The sequence below is a fragment of the Balearica regulorum genome, chromosome 13, assembly GCF_011004875.1.
Source record: "Balearica regulorum gibbericeps isolate bBalReg1 chromosome 13, bBalReg1.pri, whole genome shotgun sequence".
Taxonomy (NCBI): Eukaryota; Metazoa; Chordata; class Aves; order Gruiformes; family Gruidae; genus Balearica; species Balearica regulorum.
The window spans coordinates 3379287-3395366 of NC_046196.1; the positions used below are offsets into that span (position 1 = coordinate 3379287).

The 16080-nt window shown below is 54.6% G+C and overlaps 2 protein-coding genes across 3 annotated transcripts; both read left to right on the forward strand.

Annotated features, from left to right (window-relative positions):
- Window positions 1-3042: 3042 nt before the first annotated feature.
- On the forward strand, window positions 3043-6028 carry FOXC2 (forkhead box C2). The gene is made up of 2 exons (XM_075765465.1): window positions 3043-3331; window positions 3516-6028. Exon 2 carries the CDS (start codon window positions 3596-3598, stop codon window positions 5063-5065), a length of 1470 nt encoding a protein of 489 aa, XP_075621580.1. The 5' UTR covers window positions 3043-3331; window positions 3516-3595; the 3' UTR covers window positions 5066-6028.
- A 3759-nt stretch (window positions 6029-9787) lies between these two features.
- FOXL1 (forkhead box L1) lies at window positions 9788-14339 on the forward strand. 2 transcript variants are annotated; one of them, XM_075765815.1, is made up of 3 exons: window positions 9788-10059; window positions 10874-11144; window positions 12105-14339. In XM_075765815.1, exon 3 carries the CDS (start codon window positions 12267-12269, stop codon window positions 13185-13187), a length of 921 nt encoding a protein of 306 aa, XP_075621930.1. In that variant the 5' UTR covers window positions 9788-10059; window positions 10874-11144; window positions 12105-12266; the 3' UTR covers window positions 13188-14339. The 2 variants fall into 2 exon arrangements, with proteins under 2 accessions (XP_075621930.1, XP_075621929.1); XM_075765814.1 differs by lacking the exon at window positions 9788-10059 and having other exon boundaries at window positions 10157-11144.
- The last annotated feature ends 1741 nt before the right edge of the window (window positions 14340-16080 follow it).

The following is a 16080-nucleotide window of genomic DNA, read 5'->3' on the forward strand; positions in this document are numbered from 1 at the left end:
TCTTTCTTTCTCTCTTCCTCCCTTCCTCCCTTCCTCTCTCTCTCTTTCTCTCTTTCTCTCTTTCCTTCCATCCTTCTTTTTCTCTCTTTCTTTTCTACCTCTCTCCCGTTCTTTCTCTCTCTCTCTGCCTCTCTCATGCTTTCCTTCTCTCTTGTTCCCATTCCCCATTCCCTTTCTCTCTCACACACTTCTCCCTCTTTTCTTTTTGCCTGCTCACTCCCTCGCCCTCTTTTTCTTTGATCCACTGTCTCGTTTCCCCCCTCTCTCGGTTTTTTCCCCCTCGCCTCCTTTCCCCTTATCTCTCCCTTCTCCTCCTCCCCCGCGCTGTACTCCCGCACAACCGGGCACCGGGGTCGGGCAGCCGGTGCCGGTGCGGTGCCGGTGCGGTGCCGGTGCGGTGCCGGTGCGGTGCCGGTGCGGCGGTGCAAGCCCCTCGGTGTCCCCTGGAGGGCAGCACACGCCGCGCAGAGCCCCCGGGCCGGGCAGGTGAACGCTGCTCCCGCCGCCGGGAACCGGCCGCCGGGCACCGGCAGCGCCGAGCGCTCGCCCGCCGAGGGGCCCGGGGAGCCGGCGTGGGGAAGGCCCCCGAGGAGGGGAAGGGTTCAGGTTGTTTGCTCTCGGGTGTTCGCCAAAGGCAAATAAAAGCTGCGGAGGGAAAACCGTCGCCTCCCCGCCCGTGGCTGTTCGGTAACTCGGGCAAACGCCGCTGCCGGAGTCCCGCAGGGGACGGGAGGGAGAAAACCCGCCGTGCCCGGGAGGAGGGAGCGTTTCCCCGGTGCCTCTTGCTCTCTTGCTCGAAAGGACTCCTCTCTCCGCGCTCCCCCGTTTGGAAGCTGGCTATTTTTCATAATGATGATTTCTTTTTTTCTTCCTGAAGTTTGGGGTTTTTTTCCGAGCCCGTTGATTTAGTCTCTGTTAAATTTTCAGCCGCAGCAAGCAAAGACCTATTGCTGCTGCTTGGTTTTCTGTAGAAAATAATCTCGGTAAAGTTTTCAGCCGAGGAGAGGTAAGATTATTTCTAAGGTTAAGAGGTAAGGTTATTTCTCGAGAGCGTACCAGGCTTCTAGGAAGGGACAGCTCTAGGACGCCGCAGGGGTGGCTTTGGTCAAGCTTTTGCTTTTAAAAATTCCTGCCTTTTAAATAGTTATATTGTTTAAGAAATCCTGTGTGCTTATGTACGCTAAGAAAACGCCCTGGTTTTTAGGAGAAATGTGATTTCTTTGAAAACGGAAGATAAAAATGTGAAGTCGTTCTCAAATGATTCAAGAAAAAAAAAAGTAATAAAAGTTTTCTCGATGGTAGTACATTTACATGAAAAGTATCAGCAGACCTCGCAGAATGTACTATTTGTTTTCATTAAAAAATCCCCCGGACGTTTGCTCCGTTGATGAAACCCTCCCAGAACATTTACATTTATTTCCATCAAAATTAAATAACAATTTCGAAGCGTCCGGCGAAACTTTCCAATCAATTTTTCCATCGCGGATCATTTTTTAGCCATACCTCCTTGTAGAGAAGCTGCTTCTTATTTTTTTTTATTTTTTATTTATTTTTTTTTTTTCCCCCCTGGCTATCGCATAAAATCGTTTCCTTTCTTATGAAGAAAATCTCCGGTAATTAACAGCACCGACGAGTTCCCACGGCCGGAGCCGGCTGCGGTCTCGTCCCCGCCGCCCCGGCTGGGAGCGGGGAACGGACCCTTCGTACCAGCAGCCAGCAAAAATCACGATCTGACTTTGGGGGGGGGAGGAAAAAAAATAAATAAATAAAAAAATCTTTGTTTAAAGCCTTACGAAGCCCCACAAATTGCAAGGAGGGCAAGGCAGAATTACAGTGTAAGAAACCAAAAAATCACCGCTTAGAAATCAGAGCAGGAGCGAGCCGGGCTCGGGGGGAGGCAGCGGGAAGGAGCCCTGCCGAAGGGACAGCTAATTAATTTCAATCTCATCTTGGTCTCTTCGGGCTCGAATCGATTTTGCAGTAACTATATATTTTTTTTTTTTTTAATTATTATTTATTTATTTATTTTCGGAACGGGGAGAGGAGAATTCGCTGTTTCCCACCTTCATTTCTTCGCTGGGCAGATCCACGCTTCTCCCGAGTGGGACAGGACAGCTCGCAGCAGTTTTCCCAGTACCTGAGTTTACACTTGGTCACCATGCGTCCCTAATTGTCCCGCTCTGATTGCCTCTAATGAAATCATTAGAGAAAAGGCAGAGGGGCGGATTTCACACGCACAAGAAAATCCACCTCAATGACCGGAACGAAAAAAATAGCCACTTAAGTGCTCTCACTGTTTTCTTTTTTAAAAATAACGATCATAAAATACCCTCAAACTCCCTCAAAACGGCAGAGGAACCTCACGGCCCCCCCCCAGGACGGCGGGGTCGGGGGCCACCGGGGCCGGGGTACGAGCGGCAAAGCGGGGCGAGATGCCACTGGCCACCGGGCGAGCGACGTGGGGAGGGACCCGGTGGCCTTTCCCGGCGTGGGGCGAAGAACCGCCGGGCTATCGCACTTCAAATAAATGTATTTAGAAAAGGGGGAAGAAGGACCCGCCCGGCACAGGGGCACCGGTATATCGGCATCGCGGGGCGGGGATGAGTGCGGTGTCGCGATTCCCGCCGTCCTTGAGATCAACCTGGCTCAAAAAAAAAAAAGCGTTTAAAAACTTCGCTTTTTGACGAAGGGATTGGATTGTGACGCGGGCGAGCAGAGCCCCCGGCCAGAGCCGCTCGGCGCTGGCTCCTTTTGGGGCCAAAACGTTAGAATTAGAGAGGGGGCAACGTATATAATTTTTTATGTGTGTATATATAATTTTAGAGTAAGGCAAGGCGGACGCGCGCGTGTGTGAGTGTGTGTGTGTGCGTGTGCGTGTGGCGTGTGCCCTGCGTGTGATGCTCGCCAACGCCACCGCATCCCGCCGCCGCCCTCCCATTGGCTGAGGCGGCGGGTTCGCGCTCCGCCATTGGCGGGAGGTGGCGGCGGGGGGCGGGGCCAGCGGGGAGTAAAAGCGCGTCGGCGGCGCGGGGAGAGTTTTGAAGCTCCGCAGCGCGGCCGAGGAGCTCGGCGGCTCCGCGCCCCCCGCGCACCCCTCGCCAGGAGCCGGCGGGGCCCCGCGGGCTCCGGAAGATTTCGGGCGGTTGTTGTGACAAGAACTGGGTTTCCGCAAGGCTTTTTCTTTTTCTTTTTTTTTTTTTTTTGCTCCTATTATTGTCTTTTTTTTTTTTTTTTTTTTAAATAATTCCCTTTTCCTGCGAGAACAGCCCCCCCCCTCCCCGCCCCGCTCCCCGCCTCCTCCCGCTCCGCAGCAGCCCGCCGCGGGCCATAGGTGTGTATACAAGAATCACAGTAATTAAGAGGGAGGGAGAGGCCGCCAGAGACCACCCCGCCCCCGGCGACCCGAAGGATGCTGCTGCGGTGCTGCTGCTAGAGGACACGCTGGGATTTAGCTCGTCTCTGAGACTCTCTCTCTCCCGCTCTCTCCCTCTCTCCCCCCTCTTCCTTCTCCGCAGAGGGGTCCCGGACGGGGGTGAGGCCCTTCCACCCTCTTCCTCCTCTTCCTCTCCTCCCCGGCCGCGGGAAGCCCCTCTCCATGATGCAGGCTCGCTATTCCGTCTCGGACCCCAACGCTTTGGGAGTGGTGCCGTATTTAAGCGAGCAGAACTATTACCGGACGGCGGGGACGTACGGCGGCATGGGCAACCCCATGAGCGTCTATTCGGGCCACGCCGAGCAGTACGCGGCGGGCATGGGGCGCTCCTACGGACCCTACCACCCCCACCAACCCGCCGCCCCCAAGGACCTGGTGAAGCCACCTTACAGCTACATCGCCCTCATCACCATGGCCATCCAGAACGCCCCCGACAAGAAGATCACGCTCAATGGGATTTACCAGTTCATCATGGACCGCTTCCCTTTCTACCGCGAGAACAAGCAGGGCTGGCAGAACAGCATCCGGCACAACCTCTCCCTCAACGAGTGCTTCGTCAAGGTGCCCCGCGACGACAAGAAGCCGGGCAAGGGCAGCTACTGGACCCTGGACCCCGACTCCTACAACATGTTCGAGAACGGCAGCTTCCTACGCCGCCGGAGACGCTTCAAGAAGAAGGATGTCTCCAAGGAGAAGGAGGAGGCCCGGGAACGGCTGCTGAAGGAGCAGCCCAAGCCCCCCGGGCTGCCCGGCGCCGACCTCCCTAAGGAAGCCTCCTCCTCCTCTTCCTCTTCCTCCGCCTCGGCGCCGGCCTCCGAGAAGAAGGTGGTGATCAAGAGCGAGACGGCATCTCCCGAGCTGCCGGTGATCACCAAGGTGGAGACGCTGAGCCCGGCCAGCGGCGGGGCTCTGCGGGACAGCCCCCGCAGCGCAGCCTCGCCCCCCGCCGCCGCCTCCCCCGAGGGCTCGCTGCCCGAGCATCACCCCGCCGGCAACGGGCTACCGGGCTTCAGCGTGGAGAGCATCATGACCCTGCGGACTTCCCCCGCGGGGGACCTCAGCCCGGTGAGTGCCGCCTCGGGCAGGACGGGCGCCGGTATGCCGCTGGGCTACCCACCGGGGCAGCCGTCGGGCTACAGCGCGGCGTGCAGCCAGGCCCTGGACACTAGTGGGAGCTACCACTGCAGCATGCGGGCCATGAGCCTCTACAGCGGCGAGAGGCCGGGCCACATGTGCGTGCCCCCGGCACCGCTGGAGGAGGGTCTGGCCGAGCATCCCACCGGTGCCCCGTCGCCCCTCGGCACCCTGAGCCTGCCGTCGGGGCAGGAGGGTGCGCTGGGGACCGGCCATCCCCACGGCGGCGGGGCTGCGGCTGGGGGACAACCCACCGCCTCCTGGTACCTCAACCACGGGGCTGAGCTGAGCCACCTGCCCGGCCACACTTTTGGTTCTCAGCAGCAGACTTTTCCCAACGTCCGGGAAATGTTCACCTCGCACCGGCTCGGGATGGAGAGCGCCTCGCTCAGCGACCACCAGGTGAGCAGCAACTCCGCCTGTCAGATCCCCTACAGATCCGCGCCCTCCCTATACCGCCACGCCGCCCCCTACTCCTACGACTGCACTAAGTACTGAGTAGCCGCGACCCCCCCCCCCCCCTTCTCCGCCCCCCCCGCCTAGGGCCATTCGCCAAAAAAAAAAAAAAAAAAATCAAATAAAAAAATAATTAAAAAAATTATTAATAATAATTATTGAGAAAAAAAAATCAGGAGAAGTTAAACCACACCAAACGCTTCAGACGGAGGAAAAGAAAAAAAAAAAAATCTGACAGCTTTCCCCGTGGACCTGGGGACCACAGAGTTTGTAGATCCCAAGCCCCGTTTTGGGCCTCCTTAAATTCCAGACAAGTAAATTCTACTTGAAAAGGGGGATCTCTCCTAAAAAAAAAAAAAAAAAAAAATTAAAAAAAGGAATAATTCTATATATATATGTCTATCTAAAAGTGGCAAATTTTATATGCTAAAGTATAGGGGGTCTCAGAAAAGTAAGTTATGGACCAATATCACAACGACCATTTATACATTTTAAAAGAAAAAAAAAAGTATATGAATATATATATATAAATATATGTCCTGGGTATTTTTTAAGTTCTCTGTTGTGCTGTAAAAAATGTGTGGATTTCTAATCAGGCTGATTTTTCAGAGCCGTTAATATAATATTTAAAGTTGAGTTCACTGGATTATTTTTGTCTCGCCCAACGATTCCTAACTTCCAAATTAATAGCAAGTGATTTCTTCTTCTTCTGTGTACAATTATGCAATAGAGTTTCTTTCGTTTTAGAGCTGTTCTTTTCACAAGACGAGGAAATAATTTATTTTTTGCTGGTGGATTTTTTTTTGAAAGAAAAAAAAAAAAAGACAAAGTATCTGATACTTTTTTATTATTATTTACGACGTGTGATGTTTTGTATAATAGATTTCACCTTGACCATTCCTAAGGACTATTTGCTTTAACCTGCTTCAAAGTTCGTTTGTCTTATGTGGTCCTAACTGTTGTACTTACCTTAAAATAAATCCATGCTGTTTTTTTCTGCTCCAAGTCTGGCGCTTGTCTGTGTATATACGTGTTTTGTCGCAGTTTTTTTTTCTCCCTTCGCTTTTCCTTCATGCGGAAAACTGGTTGTTTTTAAAACAAAGTCGTTTTCCTGGAGCCTAAAGGTTTATTATTATGATTTGATAAAAGGTTTAGTTCATGTGGAGAGCTGGAAATTATACAACTGCGGGGGGAAACGAATAGGCACTGCGGGGGCGGTCGGGTCTAAGCACCCTTAATCCCAAAATCCTTGGGAAATTGGAAATTTGGGGAAATTTCCCAGGCCTCCGATGGGGAGAACGGGGTGGGGGGAAAAAAAAAAAAGGAGCCGCAGGGAGGAGGATTTCTGTTTTCCCTGCAAGCGCAGGCCTTGTGCGGTGCTTTGCGTGTCTCACTGCCCGGAGCCGGCTCTTTCCACGAAAGAAAACAAATAAAATTCCCCCCCCCCCCTCCTTTTTTTTTTTTTTTTTTTTACATTTTTTAAAGGAAGCCTGAAAGGCAACGAGTGGGTGCGGGTGATAAGAGCGATCGTTTAAATCCGAGCTCGCTGCGGCGTCTAAAAGAAAGCGGAAAGTTCATTTCGGAATCATGTGAAGCTTTAAAAACCTCTCCCGTATAAAGATTTGGCTGATTTTTAACCTTCGCTTTATCTATCGAAGTTTCTATTCGCAATGCCGCGCGTTGACAGATGTTGTGCCTTTTCCTCAAATCAACCTTAACCTGTTAAAGCAGCTTTAACCAAGCCCAGAAGTGCAGGGGAATAGCAAACCTAAGGACATGGAAATGCCGGTAAAGCCTGAAGCGGATTTTAGGAGGGCTCTTTGGGACTTCTCAAGCCCAGCTTGCTGGAGCCCGGCTCCTTTCCCAGCTGCCCAGAGGCTCCAGAGGCTCAGCCGTCCAACATTTCCCGGCCGTGCCCCCCCTTTCCACCTCCCGCAGCCCCCCAATACCCCTCGTAGCCCTGGCTGGCTTAGGGAGCGGTTGTACCCCTGGTAGGTTGTTAAAATCGATGATGTAAATTGGTTTTGATGGGGTAAATTTCGCATGCGCTAAGAAGCTGGCAAAAAGCGCTGAAACTCTCGATTTAAATGAGAAAAAATGTCCGAGCCTCACTTGATCTGTATTTTAAGGAACATTCTTGTAAAACTCTTGCCATTTTTCCTGGCTCTCAGATAGTAGTTTTTATTTTTTCTTTTCTTTTTTTTTTTTTTTTTTTAATGCAATGAAATCCAAAGTGCTATTTTAAAGAGAGAAAATAAATAGGGTAAAGGGTAAAAAAAAAAAAAAAAAAAATAGGGCAAAAGGCTATAAAGAAAATAAATAAGGTAAAAGGGTAAAAGAAAATAAAGAAGGGAAGAATTATTCCTTTTGCCCGGTCTACTTCCCCGCGAGTTTTTCTCCTCGCGTGGAGCCCGACGGAAGGGGACCGCCGGGTGGGTGCCTGCCCTTCCGGGGGTGGCTGAAGTCAGGTGGCTGCTGTGGGTTTTCCCACACGCGTCGAGAAATCCGGGGGGCCGGTGATGCTCCCGCATCTTCCCACGCCGGCTAAGGGCGCTGGGCACACGGAGACCCTTCCCCTCCCGGCGGGCAGGGATGCCGAGGGGTGCGGTGCTGGGAGCCGGGGTGTCCCCCCGGGGCTCTGCAACCTCCCCCCGCTGCTGCTGGGCAGTTGCTGGTGTGTGGGGGGAGACCCTTGAGCCGGCCTTGGGGGTCCCCTCTCTCCCCACAACCCCTTGTTGGTAGGGTTTTTTTTTTTTCCCACCCCGTCCCAGTGGGATGCTCCCCCCGTGGGGTCTGCGCTGCTCCAGGTTCCTCTCCCCCTTCCCATGCTGCTGCACTCCTGCTTCGGAGATAGCAGGATTTTGGGATTTGGGGATTTCAGGAGCTTGGCAGAAAAAGAAAAGCCCTCTGTTAGGTGCTGAGAGCAGCGTGGGCCCAGGAGCTTGCAGGATCAGGCCTTCCCGCTGGCGGGAACCGCATCTGGGGCAGGGTGGGCATCCAGCCCCCCTCCCAGGGGGCTGAGGGCGTCGTCCCTTTGCTGTGCCCCATCCTGGGACGGGGGGGGGAACGGGTGTCAGTCTCCATCTGCCCCTCTCCATTGAGCCCCAGTCACCCCCACCATTCCCAGGGGAGCCCTTTCGGGTGGGCTGATTTCGCAGGCGAGGTGAAAGCAAAGTGGGGGCGCAGGGATCTTTTCGGGATTGTATTTTAAAGCTGAGGTATGAAGGTCGATAATGTGATAGGCGTCTGTCACGACAGGTGACTTCAGCCTGGCCGGGGCAGAGGAGGAGGAAGGAAGGAAGGAAGGAAGAAAGGAAGGAAGGAAGGAAGGAAGGAAGGAAGGAAGGAAGGAAGGAAGGAAGGAAGGAAGGAAGGAAGGAAGAAGAAAGCCCAGGGTAGCTGCTGCAGACAGCCACGGCTGGATCGGGCCCCGCAGGCCCTCGCAGTTGAAGGACCAGCATAACCCCCTCCAGCAGATCAGGAGGGCCAAGCTCGGCTCCAGGGGGGGCTCGCTGGAGCTGCTGCATGGCCCGTTGCACCAGGCCAGGGCCCAGTGCGGTTCCGGGCAGCGAATGAGGATGGTGGATGGGTTTTTTGGCTGGTTTTTGTGATTTTTTTATTTCTTTTTTTCCTTGCTGTGCTGTCATTAACCTACGGGTTTGCAAACCTGTCCCAAAGCCCAGACAGCTCTGGGTTTCAGGAGGGGAAGCAACAGCGGTTTTCCAGCTCGTCCCCACCGGGAAGTTCCCTGCGTAGGGTGTCCCCGCAGCCCGGCCAAGAGAGCGTTTCCCTGGTGCTGCTGAACCCAGGTGAAACACAGGCCCTTTAGGAAGCCTCCCAGGCCTCTGCACAACCCAGGCACAGAGCCGTCTGGTCCCCCCCAAGCCATCCCACCTTCCCTGGAGCTTCACAACGCGCTGTGGGAAGGCACCGGACAGGAGGTTTTTGGGGAGGCCACTAGCTCTGCTGTCACTTTGGAAGGGACTTTGCAGAAAGCAATGAAAGGCCTGGACAGAAAGAAATATATCCCCAATGCCGGGTCAGTATCGAGCAACCTCGCAACTGTACAGCGCCGTGCACGGTGAGGGGGCGAGGGGTGGGCGGCTCACGCTGGGCCCCTGCGGGAGGTCATGTCAAATGAAGCCCAGGCCAGGCTGTGGTGGGAGTGGGGAGTGCTGATTTACACCCCTGATCCCCCCTGGCCGGGATGTGGCGGGAGTGGGGACCACTGGTTTATACCCCTGATCCTCCCTGGGCTGGGCTGTGGCGGGAGTGGGGAGCACTGGTTTATACCCCTGATCCCCCTGGGCCGGAATGCAGCAAGGAGTGGGGAGCACTGATTTACACCCCTGTTCCTCTCGGGCCAGGATGCAGCAAGGAGTGGGGAGCACTGATTTACACCCCTGCTCCTCTCGGGCCAGGATGCAGCAAGGAGTGGGGAGCACTGATTTACACCCCTGCTCCTCTCGGGCCAGGGTGCAGCAAGGAGTGGGGAGCACTGATTTACTCCCTCCGCTCCCCTCGGGGGCCCCGGACGGGAGCGCTCCTCGCTGCTGCTTTAAAAGGGGCTTGTCAGCTGGAGAGGAGGGGAAACACGTCCAGAAGCGCCTCCATCGCCGGCTCCGCGGGTTTTTTTTTTTTTTTTTCCGTTCAGAGGAAGAGCGAAGAGAACACCACCACCACCACCACCTCCCCCCCCCCCCCCCCCCCCCCCCGCCTCCGCCGCCCCGGTCGCTTCCCCAGCCTTTCCCCCCCCCTCCCCGCCCCGCCGCAGCCGTCGGAGCCGCTCGGAGGGCTGCTCCCGGGCCGGTAACGCAGCCAGCTCCAGCGATGCCGCCGGCAGGAGAGGGACAGCAGGCAGCACATGAGCTGGGGAGAAGGAGCAATGAGAAAAGCCGCATCCCCGCCTCCAAGGATTTCCTACCGCGAAGAGGAGGAGAAGAGGGGAAAACAAGGAGGAAGGAAGAATTTTACTGGGGGAGGGAGCTCGGGGAGTGAGCGGGAGCCCGTGTGCCTGTCTCCTGCTGTACACGCGAGTATTTATTGTTTTAATAATCTGTGCTTGGAGTGTCCCAAGGAGGGGGGGAACTCCCAGAGGTGGGGAGAAGAGGGGGCTGTGCGGGGGGAGGCAGGCTGCCCTGAGGATGTGTCGGTCGGGTGAGAGCAGCCGGACTCTGCCTCAACCCTCCCCGACGAGGATGCTACAAAGGGATGCTCGGGAATGCTGGTCCTCAGTGTCGAGAGGAGGGGAGCCCCCTCCCCCGCCCAAACCTTTCTTCTGCCTCCTTTTTTTTTTTTTAATTTATTTGGGGATTTATTGCATTTATGGCACCCCGGATGGGTCCTGCAGCTCCCGGCGGCCGGCGGGTGTGTGGACCGCGGGGGAAGGATGCGGCATTACCGGCAAGGGCGGTGTTAAAGGTGTGGGTTTCCCTCCCACGCGTGGGGCTAGCCAGGGAGCGGGGAGACACACACACCCCCCCCCCACCCGAGAAGCCACCTCCCTCCGCACCCCGGCTGTGTTTCCCAGGCTCGCATGGCGGCTTGCAGCCTTCAGGACTCATCTGCGGCTCCACTGCCATCGCGCTGGTTTTTACATCGGGGGTGAACCTCCTTCGCCCGATGGTTTGCTGGGAGAACGGCAGGACGGTAGTAGAAGTGGGCGAGAAACCTCACCGGTGAAGGGAAGCTTGCAGGGATGTCCGGGGGGCGGGGGGGGGGTGAGGAGCATCGCCAGGGCCGGGCGGTGCTGGGGGACACCCCGGATCCCCGCTTTTACCTCTTCCTCTGCCAGGTAGAAGACCCGCCACGGTCGTGGGAGCTGCACTGATGGGATAGTTCTCTCTGAAGGAGCAAAGGATCCCCCTCAGGCCTCGTCTTCCCTCCCTCGGAGAAATGATGCTCCACGGAACAGGGTGTCCCCGGGGTCTAACGCAGGTCTGAGCCGCAGGAGGCTGGGGAAACAGCCGACACCTCCAACTGCGTCGGAATCCCTCATGGCCTCGGATTAAAGCTGTTACATCAGTAAATTAAAAAAAAAAAAAAAAAAAAATCCAACAACAGAAAACACAGCCCCAAACCTGGACGTTTATACAGAAAAAGAGCATCACAAATTCCTAATGTAAGCACCGGCCAGCTGTGTGCACTTGTAAAGTTGTTATAATCCCCCTCCTTGTTATAAACAGGAAAGTACATAATATAAAGCAACAGGCCCGCATTCACAAATACTGACCCTCCTCCCCTCGCCTGCCAAATTCCCCTTTTATGAAGCTCGCTGCAGCCCCCGGGCGTCTCCCCCGGCGTAGCCCTGCCTGCCCGGGGCTGAGCCCGGGGCTTGCCCTCCGCCCGCTCCCCCGGTGGCCCGTCGCGACGCGGGGAGGTGGGGGGGGGGGGGGGGGGGACACAGGGCCGGGCCCCGCCGCCGCTCCGAGCCGGGTCCCCGCACGGGGAAGCTGCAGGCTCCGGCGGGGGATCCCCGCCACACCTGGCCCCCCCCCCCCCTTCCTCGGGAGTCTGGACAGTCCCTTTTCCTTCCTCCCCATCGCAGCGCTGCCTTCTCCTCTCATCCATCCCTTTTTCTTCCTTTCTTTCAAATTTTAAATTTTTTTGTTGTTGTTGTTGTTTAATGCCCCAGTTTTCCTGCGGGGATCCTTTGCCCGCTGCTCCCCGAGCTCCAGCAGTGTACATCCTGCTCTGCTGTGTGTGCTTACAGCGTCAAAGGGTGGACGTGATATTTCAAACATCAGATCAGTGCGTTTATATATTGGGTGCCCGGAAATTTTTCCAAATAAACACAGCTTGATTCGACTTGGGTGGGCAGACTTATCAACAGACTAATTCTATAAACAAATGAAGGAATAACCCGGAGACCATTGGCTGGTACCAGCAAGACACGTGGAGAGAGCTTGGAGTTTTGTAGCAATGAAATTTTAATTAATGTGGGTGGGCTGAGAACACAAACGACTGTTTATCAGAGACAATTTATTTTCCAGTGCTAAGTCAACATATAATAGCAAACTTACAACAATTATTTAACTTTTTTTTCCTCCTTTTTTTTTTTTTTTTTTTTTTTTTTTTTAAGAGCTATGAAGCAGGGACAGAGGCAGAGCGAGTTCCTTCAGGCAGGGCTGGGATCTGAGCTCGCACAAATAGCTCCCCGGTGGACTCGTCCCAGGTTCCTGCCCTTCCCCGTCCCTTCGCTCGGCTCCGAGGTGGAAGACCCGGAGCTACGAGCCCGCCGGCGATGAGCCACATCTACGGCAGCCACCTCTCCCCCATGGGCAGCCCCTCCATGGTGTACCTCCCGGCCGCCCTGAGCTTCGCCCCCAGCGGCGCGATCTCCCGGCAGGACCCCCCGCAGAAGCCCCCCTACAGCTACATCGCCCTCATCGCCATGGCCATCAAAGAAGCTCCGGAGCAGAAGGTGACCCTCAGCGGCATCTACCAGTTCATCATGGACCGCTTCCCCTTCTATCACGACAACAAGCAGGGCTGGCAGAACAGCATCCGCCACAACCTCTCCCTCAACGACTGCTTCGTCAAGGTGCCGCGGGAGAAGGGACGGCCCGGTAAGGGCAGCTACTGGACCCTGGACCCCCGGTGCCTGGACATGTTCGAGAACGGCAACTACCGCCGGAGGAAGAGGAAGCCCAAAGCCCCGGGGCCACCGGAGGCGAAGGGCGGCGCGGCCCCCGCGGACGACGGGCAGCCGGGGCCGGCCGCTCGCCCCGACGAGCCCAAGAGGGCGAAGGGGAGCGCGGCGGCGGACTCGGGCGACGAGGGGGTCCCCAGGCCGGGCGGGGGGGAAGCGGCTCCCCCCGGAGGTCCCCCCCGCTGCGGCGGCGCCCCGGTCCCCGCCGCGCCCCGGCCTCCCGCCGCCGCCCCGCCGTACAAGAGCGGCCCTCGGGGCCGCAGCTTCAGCATCGAGAGCATCCTCGCCCAGGGGCTGAGGCAGCCCCCCCCCGGGGCAGCCCCCAAGGCGGCCCGGGAGAGCCCGGTCGGCTGCCTCGGCGGCTCCCTGGTCGCCAGCGGCGGTTTCGGCCCGGCCCTCAATGCCTCCCTCATGCTCGACTCCCAGGTGCACGGGAGGCTTTACCACATCGGCATCCCCTTCCTCTCCTGCTTCCCTCTCCACTTCTCCGAGGCGGTATTTAATTTTCAGTAGTCGCCCCATAATTATAACCCCCTCATCCCACCCCAGCCGTTTTGCCCCGGTCGCTGCTCCGGGGGTGCGATGGGAGGGAGAGACCGGACTCAGACCTCACCAAGCGGGTAAAGACAAAAAAAAAAACCAAAAAAAAAAAAAAACAACCGATGTTAAAGGTGACTCAGGATTTCAGGGCATTTTCAAGGCACGTCTTGCTGAGGAGCTCTCTTTAGTTTTTGCCTCCCACCACCCCTGCCAGATCGACTTTTAAAGGTAAACCGGTTTTCTTTTCCCTTGGGTGGTGGAGGTACAGAGGCAGGCAGCGGGGGGGTCCCATGCTGGCCTCCAAGCCCCGTCGGGTTTGCTCTGCACCTTTAGTCTTTGCATCCCTCAGGTTTCTCAGACCTGGTTTCTGCTAAGCCCTTCGGGTCTCCGTGTTTTTTTTTTTTTTTTTTTTTTTTCCTTTTGAAAACCAAAACCTCCCCTTCCATCTCTGGGGGGAGAGGCTGAGTTTTGTTTTGCCATTAATACCCACGAGTGTCTGCACATAATAATTTCTGATATTGCCCTACTGGCCCAGTCCCCTGAGTGGGAAAAGGCAGGTAACCAGAGCTGAAATAAAGGTAGACAACAGACTTTAGACTCATTCTGCACAATCCTGCTTGCTTTGACTCAGCACTGTATATAATTCATGGCGTTAATGCAAGCTGGTTTCCTGCCTAGTGCTTGTGCTTCTTGAGTATCGCGATAGTGTTTCTGTCTCACTGATGTGGCCAGAGAGAGGGGGAACGGATGAACAAACACGTTGTGAGTGTGGAGATGCGGCCGGTTTCCATGTCTTGCTGGGATCAGTTGCTTCTGACCAAAAAAGACTGAAGCAGGGTTGTGGAGGCTGGTCTTGGCATTTTGAAGGAGCTGTGTTAACAACCCAGACAACTATCAGGAAAAAGAAAAGACATCAGCTATGTTTCTAAAGTTTTGTTTTTTCTTAAAGAAGGAAGAATTCAGACATATTACAAGCAATCAGGAATTTTTTTTTTTTTTTTTTTGGCCATAAATAGAGGCTTTTTGTATATTAGTGGATAAATGCCCTTTTGGAAAAAAAAAAATCTATATTCTCAATTTTCATTATGAAACCAAACCTATATCCAATAAAAGTATTTTGTTCAAGACTGTGGCTGATGTGTTGTAAAACACGCCTCGGCTCGTGCAGCCGGAGGGCCGACGAGTGGGGTCTGCTGCTGGACGCAGCAGCGAGCTCCGGTGCAAATATCCTGGTGATGGCACGATGGACCACACTGCCAGGAGGAGGGAAAAGGTGGGAGAGGCTAAAAAGAAGAGCCTGGGAAATTACCCATTCCTTGCGACTGAGATAATGTTTCCAAAAAAGATTCTGTTTCTCCTTTCCTCCCCTTCCTCCATCCCACCCCATCTCACTAGCAAAGCCCGTCCTTAAATTAGCACCTGGACTACTGGAAATTGGGGTTTCTCGCGTGAGTTGAGATTCAGCTTCTGCAGTGGATGGATGGCATCAAACTGCCTTGACATTTGGACCAGGAGCTCATTTCAACACCAGGCAAAGAGCTCTCACATGGGGAACTACAGAAAACCTCCAAAAGGTGGGAACTGATGTTGAGTTTCCCAGAAGAAAGATGTTCATAGGTGGATCCCTGGATAGGGAGAGCTACAGCTTCTCACTGTGAAAAAAGAGAATAAAAAAGGAGAAAGGGGCTTTTTATATAGATTTGCAAGACAGACTTTATTTAAATAAAACCCCAGCTTAGTTCTCACCCAGGGGAGACCTCAAATCATCTCTCCCCCCCCCCAGCTGCTTGCACGTGCTAAGAGCTGGGCACATGTGTGAAATGGGGGGTTAATGCTGCCTCCAAGGATGTGAGAAGCTGAGTCTCCATCAAGCTCTAGAGCCGGTTCCCATAGGTGGGGATCCTGCATCCCTGGTCTCCCTGCAGCCTGCCCCGTGGAAGGGTTTTGCCCCCAGAAAGTGGTTATTTATGCTCTCAGTCCCAAGATGGTTTATTCCTAGAAAAAACTTTTTGCTTCTTTAAAAACCCTCCCCTGAAGGAGCTGTGGATGCTCCACACGGGGAGAGGTGCGGGGCATGGACCGGTGCTGAGCAGCATCACCATCTCCGGGTGTCTGCACGTGTCCAGGAGGTGCTGGCAAGTAGCCACTGTCGGCGAGAGCGAGCGCTTGCTTCTGCGCGCACAGAGCGCGAGGACAGCCCCACACACAGCAAAATCCATTCAATCCCCCTCAAAGCAGTTTTAGCACGTGTCTTCAGGCTCCTCTGCTTCCCTTTCTCCTAACTTGGCATCCCAGCTTTAACACCCCCCCCCCCCCCCCCCCCGCCCTTTTTGGCACCTCTCAGCTCCTGTTCCAGCTCCTAAAGTACCTTTTTGGACTTGTAAACAGGGCTTTTATTCCTTTTCTTTCTCGTACAGGTGTAACCCTTCCACCTCAGGGCCCTTTCTGTACAAGGGCAGCTTTTTGTGGCGGGTCCTGGTAAAAAAAAATCATCTGAAGGAGTAAGTCTCACGTTAGGATTGCAGTCTGATTTGTACGCGATGTATGTTTTTATCACAGGCACGGTTTTTGGAGATTCAATTTTTTTCTATGCAAAAGGAGTTTATTGTTTTGAAGGTTTGCTCATGGTGACATTTGATTTTATTTCTGTTTTGTTGTAGTGGAGTGGGACCAAGTACAGCTGCAGTATTTAAAAGCCACACCGGGCTTGATTTTGGTTTCACTTAAGAAAGTAAAATTAGTAAACTTAACACACACTGCACAAAAGTGGCACTAACTCGAATGAACTCAGAACACAGTGAATAGTTATGAGTGGCAATTCGGAATTAATTGGGATCAGGCCATCGATGTAACTTGCAGGGGATGA